The sequence below is a fragment of the Candoia aspera genome, chromosome 13 (genome assembly GCF_035149785.1).
Source record: "Candoia aspera isolate rCanAsp1 chromosome 13, rCanAsp1.hap2, whole genome shotgun sequence".
NCBI lineage: Eukaryota > Metazoa > Chordata > Lepidosauria > Squamata > Boidae > Candoia > Candoia aspera.
This window is the reverse complement of record NC_086165.1, coordinates 10,447,673-10,459,926: the sequence shown is the minus strand read 5'-3', so window position 1 is coordinate 10,459,926 and position 12,254 is coordinate 10,447,673. Positions and strand designations below refer to the sequence as shown.

Sequence of the window (12,254 nt, the reverse complement as noted above, 5' to 3'; positions counted from 1 at the left end):
ACTGTATTACTTTGCAATCTTATATGTGATTTGGGGAAATGGCAACGGTTCCTGTAACTTTTTTTCCTTTTAAACTGTTGGCTTTCACATGAGAGGACAGCAGATGGTGGAAATCTCTGTTCTTTAAGTAAATATTCATTGATTTCCATTTTGCATTCTGATAACTTCATTTTAAATTGTGCTTATTACATGAGCTGGTGAATTATGTGATTATTTCCATAGGCTTATAACTGTTTGCCAATGTCTGTTTCTTTATCAAATGTGTATAAATGTGTGTAAAACTAATCTACATAGGAGCATCAGACCAGTGTAACCAATAAAAAAACCTCTTAAAATAAAACGTTAACATCAGCACAACCTAATTGGTGCCAGTGACAGCCAGTCTCTGAAGGCCTTCTGGAACAATAAGCCAGTGTTTACAAGCTTTCAGAAGACCATAATTGGAGGCCATCTTGGCTTCTGGGAGAAGCTGCAGGGGATGCCAAACAAACATTCCATGAATTGTTTCACAGTAATTTTTATACTTTCTCAAAACAGATGATCAGCTTGCATTATCTTGTACAAATATATGCATATTCTTCTGGGTATGAAATGTGAGGGAGGGCACATTTACTATTTCTTTCTTCTTTCAGTGTTTTTTTTTTAATCACATTTGTAATGCCTCTTCCCATAGCTACAGATTGCATCGTAGTCATGAGTCAAATGTTCTTAACCTCAGTTCTTTGATCACTGTGAGTTGGCCATATGCATTTACTAATACATACAGGTAGTTGTAGATAGCTCTTAAACATTTTCATTTTATGTATCTAGTATACATAATAACCCCTTTTATAGAATACTGCATTAATGTCAGTAAAATCTGATTACAATATGCTACTTAGTAAAAAAAAAAAAAAAAAGCATTACATAACACAGTGAACCTTGAAGATACATTTAGCGAAGGCTTAAGGTTTCTAGGATACAGAGCCTTTTCGTTCATAATCCACGTTATGAGCCGGAAAACTCCAGTGAAACGTCTTGCCTCTAAACAAATTAAACAAGAAACGTGTGTGTCTATGTGTGTTAGTAGAAGGTACAATATTTCTCAAATAGAGGGTTGTAGAAAAAAGCTTTCACTGATACTTTTAGAAATATAGTCTTTTCTTAATTCAACAAAAATACTAATTATTGCAACCTACAGAATATCCATACTTATAAACTAAACAATACATCTGGCTGAAAAGGACATCCTTCTAAGACGTTTCTAGTATTGTGCTTCTATTATGGTCTTAACATAACTGATCAACCCTTTATTTGAACAAAACAGTACAGTTGAGAACTGCGTATGTGGATCTGATTGGGGTAAATTGTAGGGGTGACACAGAAATATGATTTGCATTTTCTTTTACTTACTTCTTTTACTCTTTTTAACAGATGGTCTTATTACTGTTCTCTATACTGTTTTATATTTTGTATTCTGATATGGCCTAATAACTAATCAATAAAGTATTACTATTATATCTGATCAGAGATTGGACTTTATCATTAAGATTTATTCGGAATCTTTCTTTTTCAGAAAACGACGACTGAACTTGTAGCATCCTTTTGAGGAGACATCGTAGTATATTAACATGCCTACCGTGGCTTCTGTACCTAAAGATCTCTATCTCTGCACTTCGTTGAAAGATCTGAACAAAAAGACAGAAATAAAGCCGGAGAAAACAAGTACTAAGAAGTATGAAAGTTTAACCCAGCCACTCTATATTTTTTCCTAATATTACTTTGATGATAGGGATGGAAGGGGATATTCCTCTTCACAGATCATTTAAATTATTTTCACTGTTTAGAAGGCCTTTGTCACTGAACTTTCTAGTGAATGAGTTCCAGCAACAGTGTTCTGTGGATCATAATGGACTTTTCCACAAATACCATTTGAGTCTTTTTACAGCATTGCTAGGAACTGCTAGACTAACTTAAGCATGTGCATCCCTTCCCATATGAAATAAACTCTCCATCCTAATTGAACCACAATGCTGATTCATTTTCTAGAAGCTGCTTCATCCTTCCTTGAAAGGAAGAGCTGTTTGCAGCACATGCCATATCACATATAATGTAATCATTTTACTCTTATTTGTATGTGCTACTCCTTAGGAGAAAGCCAAACATTTTACCAGGGAGTAAATGCAATGGAATTCACTGGGATTTACTTCTGACTAAACTTGCAGTGGATTGTGTTATAAATGATTAATGGTATATATTTAAAGTATCAGCATAGTGTCCCAGCATGTTTGGCAGCAGTGTCCAAAGATAATGGAACAAGAAGATCAGAAAAGCCAAATGGATGGCTTTTGTGGAGAATAATTTTTAATCTTGTTCATGCTTGAAAACAGTTTTCTTACTTGTTTCTGTAGACAAGGGTTCTGTTGTTGTTTTTACCGTCTATACAATATTTGCAGAAGGTAATATGAGCTTTTGTGACTTCCATTCTTTGCTTCAATTTCAAGTTATGTGCAGAGCGCTGTTAAGATCTTCAAGGCAGCTGAGGAATGCCGGTTGGACAGAGATGAAGAGAAGGCCTATGTACTTTACATGAAATATGTAACTGTATACAATCTTATTAAAAAGAGGCCTGACTTCAAACAGCAGCAAGTATGTATTCAATTACAAATGCCTTTATGTATTTTGAGATCTTAAGTATTGTGCTGAAGTTTTAAAAGAATTAAATGAAGGATGCAAAAGCACTTAATACCATTGCTTAAGAAATCACCATCACTGACAATGTCTTTCCTTCAATGGTGATTCCTTGAAAGTCCCACTTTGATTATCTGATTGGCATATGTATTTTGGTAGATAAAAAGGTGCATATACTAATAATTTTTTCATCTTTTACTCCTCTTGTACCCTATTGTCTCTGTAAATATACATGTGCAAATGCACAGATGAGCATCATAGTCCCTATATTTTGGTCCCATTTGTTCATAATTGTAGTGTTTATCTTGAGTCACAGAACAACTGTTTCAGAGCTCTTCATAGGTTAAAGCTACAACCCTAGAATTCGAGCAAGTGCTCGACTTTCAAATGAGAAGCCGATATATAGGCCATGTAAGATAGCAAAACCCTGGTTATTTTCATTGCAAAGGTGAGGGCACCTGTCTGTCTTATGAAGGCAGTATGTATCTCTTGATAGTTTTGGTAACAGCAATTAGGCTTCTTACGAGCCAATCAACAGTGGAAGCAACTCCAGTTTAAACCAGTTGCCGTGGCTGAGGGTCACAAAGTAGAGGATTTTCTGATGGGAACTAGTTCTCTTCCTTGGTAAACCAGATGCAAGTTTATCTAGAGCCATCACTGACACTAAACAACCTTTCTCATGGCAGTGATGACAATGAAGATCCAATTTCTACTCCTTACAAAGAAGACTAAAACAAAATCAAGAACTCCTATCAGAAATGAGATAGATATTCACTGCTTATAACCTCAAAAACAACTCATGACAGCGAGTGCTTGTTTCAGACTGAAGTTGCAAGTTGTTTCATCTATGAGGGCACAGTGTTAAGCACTCCCAGCTAATTAACATTTGATAGATAGATAGATAGATAGATAGATAGATAGATAGATAGATAGATAGATAGATAGATAGATAGAGGCTGTGGTACCAGAGATGACATAGTTGATGCCTCTTCTAATTTCAGGATTACTTTCTTTCATTACTTGGACCAACCAATATCAAAAAGGCTGTTGAAGAAGCTGAACGACTTTCAGACAGTCTTAAGCTCAGGTAAGCTTTAAAAAGTGTTAAATGTTAATACGTGTGCTCTACAAGTTTAGACCATCTGCTGTATTTCTATTTGTTAGTCACAGCGAGGGTATTCTTCCTATAGCAACTCATTTTCCATTAAACAAGAATTTGCAGACTTTTCAGAATACTAGTGAACTTACCTGATGGGTATCATCTCTGTGTCACACGCAGGAAGGGGGAGGGTGCAGAGCAAGGCCTCTTGACTGCACAGAGCAATGGGCTTCAGTCGCATGTGGCAGACTGCAGAAGAGTATAACAAATGTGTCAAATCTTTTTTTTTCCCTCCAGAAATAGCTCTCTTTTTTGGGTTCTTGGTGTTCTCTGAGATCGATGGTTTCCCTGCAGGATACCAAGAACCTAACAACTCATCCGTGAACTAACTATATTTTCCATTGCTGGAACTATCTCTTTCTACAGATACAAGTTCATAGTTATGAGCCATATCTTTTAAACAATGTTGATACATTTTCCTTTATTTGTGCATTATGACAAAAAAGGTAATATGAAAGGCTTTATTTGACCAACTGCCAGCCCTCTTTAATTCAATTTTCATTTGAGCTGCTGCTGCTGCTAATGATATTTATTTTGCCTAGTCTTGTTAACATTGTTTTATTATTATGAAATGTATTAGTCTTAATGTGAATTTATTATAACCAGTAATTTAAGAAAGTGAGTCAATTTAAACAGAGTCTGTGTTTAAAAAGCTATACTTGCCACACTGTATATTGCTTGGAAAAAACCAAAAATGTCTTCTTCAATTAGATATGAAGAAGCAGAAGTGCGTAAAAAACTGGAGGAGAAAGACAGGCAGGAGGAACAGCTGCTGAAAAAGCAAGAATTGAAAGACGATGCTAAAACCTCTTCAGAAATTTCATCAGATCCCAAAGGAAAAAATCAGCTGGTAATTCAGCCACTATTTATCCTTTGGGTATTTCTGCTCTGTACAATTAAGAACACTTTTTGTAGAAAAGGAAGCTATTTAAAAAATATGGTTTGTCAGATTGATTGCAATTACAAATATGTCTTGCAAGGTTGAAAACAGAATTTAACTGATAATTGGCTTAAATTTGGCCTTCCCATATTATGGAAGTTGAACACCAATCCAGCTGGAGAGTGTCATATTCAGAAATTCTGAATTTAAGAAAATCCTGTTTTGACTATCTAAACCTGCATGATCAACGCTAGAGCCAGGTGGTTAATGGTCTGGAAAAGCTCTGAAGGCCTTTTCAAATCCCTCATCTACTCCCCAAAATGTCATCAGTGACCTAGCTTATAACTGCTAAGTTTAGCAATCTGCTCTGGTGCTCTTAGTTCATCATGAATACACACAGACATACACATTCGGTTGATTCCCCTTGAACGTGTGAAAATGCTATTGAGATTACTGTTGAATTCCTTTTATTGAATACATTCTCCATGTTATGTAGCCAGAAAATCATTAAGTTGGAAAATGCCACATGATGATTAAATCCTGCCCTAATTAAAGCCTTCATGTCAACTCTATTTACTATTGGAAGTCAGACCATGAATTCTGTTACTGTACATACAGATGTTTGCAAAGAGTTTGACACCAGTCTGGTAGACACTTTAGAAGAACAAATTCAGGGAAGGGAAAGCCTAAATATCCAGTCTGGACAGGAACTTTTTCCAGCAGAGTTCAAATGTGGCATTAGTTACATTAGTTGCACTACACTAGGATTACCTTGATGAACGTGGAGTTAATTCATGATGTCTTCTCAGTTTGTTGAAGGAACAGGGTGTTTACTAGGCAGGTAGGGAAAAAGACAGAAGCAAAATGTAGTCCTCTGCAAACAGCAATTCTGGGGTTAGCCAGGAGGAAGAACCTGCTCCAGTTCCACCTCCTTATTTTCTTAGTAGTTGCCTTGTATCAGTCTCCTTTGGCTCCTCGTGCAAATCTCAGCTTCCACGGAGTGTAAAGACCCAGTTGGTGGAGACTCTATCAGGATTCATAATAATAAGTGTGGGGAAAAAAATTCTTAAATGCTAAACCTTTTTTCTTAAATACTAAACCTACTTTTAATGCTGAAATAATACAGATCAATGGAGACAAGAAAAATTTGGCAGACAAAAAGGATTCTTCTCAAAATGGTAAGCATCATTTCCTTATCAATCCCTTGTTTGACGCCATGCTGCTGATGTTTGAAACTTCAGGCTGGGAAACTTTGAGATGCAAAACAAATATTGTATAATAATTTGTCAGAACTCTTCTTCAGTTCCAACTTCATGTTCGATTCACAGTGCTTAATTAATTATTTGTCCTTGGCAATCACTATGTAAATGTGTAGACAGTTTTAATAGTTATTTTCTCCAATGGAAAACTAGTGACTGTTACCAAAATTAATGCTGAGTCATATTATAAATAAAAGTATATGTTTATTTCATGGAGGCAGTTCATTGCAAAAACTTAGATCTAGCAGTTTTCAAAACACCTCTATTGAAAATGTCTGCTTTGTTTGATTAGTTTTGGTAAATAACCTTCTGTCTCTCAAAGGAGCAGTCACAGCTGAGAAGCTGTTTACAATGATGATGGATAAAAGCATCAAGGTTATGATCATGGATGCCCGGTGCTTAAAGGATTACCAGGAATCCTGCATTATAAATTCTGTTTGTGTTCCAGAAGAAGCTATCAGTGCTGGGTATGGAATAAACTTTTCTGATATAAACCTAAGACTGCAGAGCGCTAAATGGTTTACCAGTGATCAAGCATTAAGTGAAGGAAATGTAAATACGGATCATTTGTTTGCTTGACCACAATAAAAGGTTTAAAGTACAATAGTAGTTTTAAATGTTTTCTTTTTTAAAGAATGCTTAATTAGCCTGTAGAACTAATGGCCATGCGATTGTGGTGATGGTCAACTAGTGGTCAGTGCATATATTCAGAATGCCAAGGACATGCCTGAACTGCATTCATATAGATGATGGCATGCAGAGCTCTGGTTTAGTCTTGCCACCTTGGCCCTTAGGAGTAAAGAGGGGGAATGATATGCTCTCTCTTCAATATAGGGTTCTGGGCACAATTAGAAGCAGAAAGTTGATGGTGCCAGCTAAGCAATACGTCCATCAAAAGGAGTGAAAGAAGAATGCACTGTGTGCTTCTTGGTTTCCCCCCTTCGCTCTTCCTTCTGCACACATTTGCAGAGTGTCTTGAGCTGTGTCAGCTGATCTGATCTATGGGAGTGAGCAAGAACCAGGCAACTGGTTTTCACAGCCTGGTGGATGTTTCTGGATGCATTTTATGCTCTGGGCATGTTCACCAAGAAGCTGGACCTGGGGGCAGCTTGATATTGTCTCTAGGTTTTGAAGAGGGGTGCAGTGAGACCTGAAGATAAGACCCTGCTCTGCATGAGTAACATGGTTGCCATTTTAGTCCACTTTTCATTTTGGAGGGCAGTTGATTGCTCCTTGCCTTCCTCTGATGACTGGCAAACTGCACCTTGGACAATGAGCCTGCTTTCTCCTTTTCTTCTTTCGGGACTGCATCAAACATCAGAGTCACCGCTAACTGGATTGAAGCTAAACTGCCAGATGCTTCCAAAGAGCCATGGAAAGAGAGGGGCCAAGTTGATTATGTTGTTTTGCTTGACTGGTTCAGTTCAGCAAAGGACTTACAGTTAGGAACAACTTTACGGAGCCTCAAAGATGCACTTTTCAAGGTGGGCAAGTTCAAATTTATGGTTGGTTACTTACCTTGATATAGTGGGAAGCCAGTCATGATCATGTAGTGGAGAGGCTAAGAGATTGATTGATCGATTTCTAGGGTTTATGAACCTGGGTGTGGCATCTCCTTGGGCCATTGCATGAAAAGATCGTGGCACTTAGCATCCTCATATGTGTAAGCAAGCCTTTGAGTAGATTGTATGAATGAATTAGAGAAGAAACCCTATTTTGTTATCTTAATACAGGGGGAAAAAAATAGATGAGTAAAAATCCAGCAAAAAATGCCTTATTATGCTGCTTTCACTTTATAAACCTATGGCAAGATTGTTGCAAGGCTGAACTGATATTTTAATGTATTTGTTCTAAAGAATAAGTATTTAATCAAACTGCTCCCTAAGGACTTCAGAATAATTGTAATTTTGCATTGTCCACCACTTTCATATGAACTTGTTCAACAAATATTTGACATGAGAAATTTAACTGGGGAAAGGTTTTCCACATTCACATGCTCTGCTGTTAAGCCCTTTGTTTGGACATCGTCTTGCTTCTCATCAAATCTTTTTTGGCTTTTGCTTCCAGTGGGAAAGTAGAGCTGTGCTACAGAATGAGCCTTTGGTCTTAGATGGAGGTTACGAAAACTGGCTGCTTTACTATCCTCAGTATACAACCAATGCCAAAGTGACTTTGCCCCAACGTAGCCAGAAGGAAACCATTTCTGTCTCTTGTAAGTAGAAGAGGCTCTTTTCTAATCTAGGGGTTTTTGGGTTGGTTTTTTTTCAGTTCTGCAATCCCAAGGACAATTATGTTGGGGTCAATCTAAACTACACATGGTTGCATTCCTAAGCATCTGTGGTTTGGTTGAATTAAATGGCGCTCCTTTTTTGGGAAGAACAAATCCAAGAAGATTCCCAGCAACCAAAATCACTAATCAACAGTTAAAGCCATTTCCCAGAATTCTGGAGTTTTTGGATTGGGTGAACAAGTTGTAGCCCTCCAGACCTTGCCAATCCGGTTCTTAGCAGCCCCAGACAGCATGACCAGTAGTGAGGGATGCTGGGGATGTAGTTCAGCATCGGGTTTCGTATGTTGTGGGAACTTAGCTATTGAAGTTTGTAAGGTGCAATTTAGGGTTCTCCGTTGTGTGAACCTATTTGGCTTATGCAACAAATGATGATTAAACCAAAATACGGTTTAGCACTATATGTAGATCTTGTCTTTTAAATGATGGACAGGTTCATGCAGACAGATCTATAGCATGTATAGTTTGGTCTAGTGGTTAAGGCAACGGACTAGAAACCAGGAGTCAGAGTTCTAGTCCCGCCTTAGGCATGAAAGCCGGCTGGGTGACCTTGGGCCAGTCACTCTCTCAGCCCAACCACCTCACAGGGTGGTTGTTGTGGGGAAAATAGGAGGCGGAAGAAGTATAAGGTACGTTCGCCACCTTGAGTTATTTATAAAAATAATAAAGGCAGGATAGAAAATAAATATTGCTCTTTTACTTTTTTGTCTCTGTGTGTGTGCCTTTGAGTCAATGTTGACTCTTGGCGACTGCCTGGACTAGTCCCTGAAGTTTTCTCAGCAAGATTTTGGAAGTGGTTTGCCATTGCCTCCTTCCAAGGGCTGAGAGAAAGTGACTGGTCCAAGGTCACCCAGCTGGCTTTGTGCCTAAGGCGGGACACATTTCTAGCCTGGTGCCTTAACCAGTACACCAAACTGGCTCTATATATTGCATATAAGTATTATATAGCATATGCCTCGTAACGTTTAGCATCTTCCATTTGTATGTTTCTTTCAGTGGACTTTACTTATCCATCATTAGAAGAGCCAGTTCCAGCTCCCCCACCTGTTGTCTATGTCAAACCATCTTTTGTAGAAGTGATTGAAAAACCAGATACTGCAAATGAGCATGAGAAAAAAACAGAGGTACTTAGATCACTAATTCCTAGTGGAACAATTGCTGCTGCTCCTACAGGTATTCTCAGCCAGCCAGTGTCTGCCATGAAGATTATTCCTCAGGTGAGTGATCTCTTTTTTTGCAAGCAATAATCCTCTGTTTAGACTGTATCATAATAGCACTGATGTGTATCATTCTCACAGAATTTTTGTGTATCATTCTCATAGGCTGAATGGGTGTGAATTTGTTGTGTTTTTAAAAAAATAATAAGGGAGGAAATGATCCTGTATCATAGGTCAGTTAGAGGCATGGTAAAATGATCATGCAGCGGTAGCATTTGTCATGGGGAAGGTAGAAAAGATGGTGGGGATGGTGGCCAAACAGGTCCTGAATGTATGAAGTTCTTAATTCTATATCCTAATGAGCTTATATCTTGGGTTTAGCTTTTTTTTTTTTTTTAACTCAGGCCAAACTGTTTTTTAAAAAGCTAAGAAGTAGAAGTGAGAAAACGTAGCAAGCAAACCAGTCCTTTAATTCTTTTTCTTTGGGTCCAGGTTGACCGTACAAAAAAACCTCCCACAAAAGTCCCGGATGACCACAAGGCAAAGGCTGAAAGCCCAGGGGTTGATACGCAGCCAAATTCCAATGGGAAACTGGTTCCAGATCGTTCCACTAAGCCATTGCTGGATGCAAAGCCCAACCTGACAGATGAAGAGAGAAGCCCGGGGCCCTTGAGAAAGGCTGCCCTGTTAGAAAAAAACGAACAAGAAAAAGAAGTGCAAGAAGAGCAGAGAGAGGTCCAGAGACAGGAAAGGGTGGAACAGAAAGCCAGGGAGGATCGTGGAGACTGGGAAGGCAGAGAAAATCTCCAGAGGTACAAAGAAGATCAAGAGAGGAAGGAGAAAGAAGAGCAGCCCAGTAAAGGGGTTGATAGAAAACAAGATGTGGAGGAAGTTCCCAGAGAGTTAGCCGACGTGAAAAAGAAAAGTACAGCTGTGAATGAAACCCTTGAAGTGAGGAAAACTGATGTTGACAAAAGTACTGCCAGCGAAAAGGAAAAAGTTATCTGGACCCCGGAAATGCAGAGGCGCAGATTTGCAGAGGAATCCCAGAGGCCTTTGAGGGGGGATTCTGGCCTGAGCAAGGTGAGCAGCCCAGCTGGCACCCGAGGGTGGCAGCAGGCCCTGACAGCCTTTTTTCCCACCTGGGCTGGGAACAGTGGAGGGAGGCTGATCTCAGCTGGGGTACGATTCAGGATGAGGCCAGCTCCAGGGGCGGCTCATGGGGGGCAGGAGAAAAACTACCCCTCTCCCTCCCACCCACCACCCCTGTGTACACGTCCCATCTGGAAAGGAAGGGACCTTAGGGAAAGTAGCCATTCCCTCAATGGCTAGAAAGAGTTAACAGCATTCCCCTCATGTAAAATACATGGAATTACGCTGTGCATGTTCAGTTTTGAAAAGAGTTACAGGCTAGAACTTGCCAGAAGCTCTGAGACTCTTTTTATTTGCCAGTTGGCACTTTTGACTGCAGGTCATTGTTTTGGGTATGTTTATCCACAGTGGTAATTGAAATTTTCAAGCTAAAATGTTCTTTTCTCTGATCCAGCTATGCGCTTTTTTAAATTTTTAATGAGCTGCTAGGCCATGATATGTTAAGATACAACAGTTTAAAGTGTTTCTTTCAAAATGTTTTACAGCAGGCTGGGGTTAAAGGAGTACCAGAGAGAGAATCTCATATCCCAGGAGCTGTTAGAGAGGATCCCGAACAGGAATCTGAAAATCATAAAGTAAATGCACGATGAGGTGTTTGTCATCACTGCTGAAATGTAGAGCAGATGTCATAACACTTCCTCATTCAATCTTTGTTGCCATCTAGGAAATACACGTAAACCATTGTGTTACATTTCAAAAACCAGCATTTGCCAGCAAGTTCAGTGGAAGTGTCTGTTTCATTCCATGGTACTCCCATCCTTCCATGTGATGAAATGTTTATTTTACCTGTGAAATGAAGAAATAATTAGAAATAATTTGTCATATAAAAGAGGGAAACTGGTTCCAGATCGTTCCACTAAGCCATCGCAACACAAGAATGAAACCCTTAGTTACATTTCCATTTTAACATTAAAACATGGGTGACTTTGTAGAGATCTGTTTAACTTCTATAAAATCAAGTACTGTGTCCCTTGGATCTCAGTGGAGAAACACTAACATCATCCAGATTATTTGCTGTAAAGTGCCATAGATCCTGATTCTCACGAATCAGTGCTTTTTAGAATTCTGAATATCCAGGCCTAACATTCAGTTCAGCATACTAAAGACTAGGTGGTACGATCAGAGCTGCTGCTCCCTTGGTTACTGCCATGAAAGGGTCACTTGCATTTCTTATATAAGTCTCCAAATGAATTGTTGAAATCAATGGAGATAAGATCTATGTCTCCAGGTCAAGCCAGATCAAGTTAGTCGGCAAATCCAACTTCCTAGTTCTCTGTATTCCCATAAGTAAAGCAGATTTCATGCTCTCACCTTACCTTCCAGGGATTGTTTCCTATCACAGCCCACTCCCAGGTCAAAAAAGCTGAGGAAAGGTTCCCACGTAGAGATCCATCTTTCTCCAAAACAAGCAGCGCTCAAGCAGACGATAGCTCAAACGTATTTTGTCTGCTGTTAGGTGGAACTTTTAGTATGTGGAAAACTTTCCACATCCCAGCAAAAATCAGAGCAACTACATCGTGTATTATTTTGTCAGGGTTTAATCTGTTAGGGGGGGATTTTATTTTTAGTCCCAACGGGAGCCCTTAACAAGAGCTCGGAGTGAAGAGATGGGAAGGATCATCCCAGGATTGCCCCATGGTTGGGCCAAGGTCAGTGCAACTTCTAATCTTCTGGATATTTTCCTTTATTA

At 39.0% G+C, this 12,254-nt stretch overlaps 1 protein-coding gene across 4 annotated transcripts in view; it reads left to right on the top strand.

Annotated features, from left to right (window-relative positions):
- USP8 (ubiquitin specific peptidase 8) overlaps positions 1-12,254 on the top strand; it is a 28,880-nt gene that overhangs the window by 9,833 nt on the left and 6,793 nt on the right. For 3 of the 4 annotated variants that reach the window (XM_063314472.1, XM_063314474.1, XM_063314473.1), the window contains 12 exons: positions 1,556-1,714; positions 2,484-2,628; positions 3,672-3,757; positions 4,541-4,679; positions 5,836-5,887; positions 6,291-6,435; positions 7,290-7,452; positions 8,036-8,180; positions 9,252-9,472; positions 9,905-10,495; positions 11,050-11,139; positions 12,133-12,213. In XM_063314472.1, coding sequence (XP_063170542.1) covers positions 1,611-1,714; positions 2,484-2,628; positions 3,672-3,757; positions 4,541-4,679; positions 5,836-5,887; positions 6,291-6,435; positions 7,290-7,452; positions 8,036-8,180; positions 9,252-9,472; positions 9,905-10,495; positions 11,050-11,139; positions 12,133-12,213 — 1,962 coding nt within the window. In that variant the 5' untranslated portion in view covers positions 1,556-1,610. The remainder of the gene's footprint in view (positions 1-1,555; positions 1,715-2,483; positions 2,629-3,671; positions 3,758-4,540; positions 4,680-5,835; positions 5,888-6,290; positions 6,436-7,289; positions 7,453-8,035; positions 8,181-9,251; positions 9,473-9,904; positions 10,496-11,049; positions 11,140-12,132; positions 12,214-12,254) is intronic. The other variant, XM_063314475.1, reaches the window with a different exon arrangement.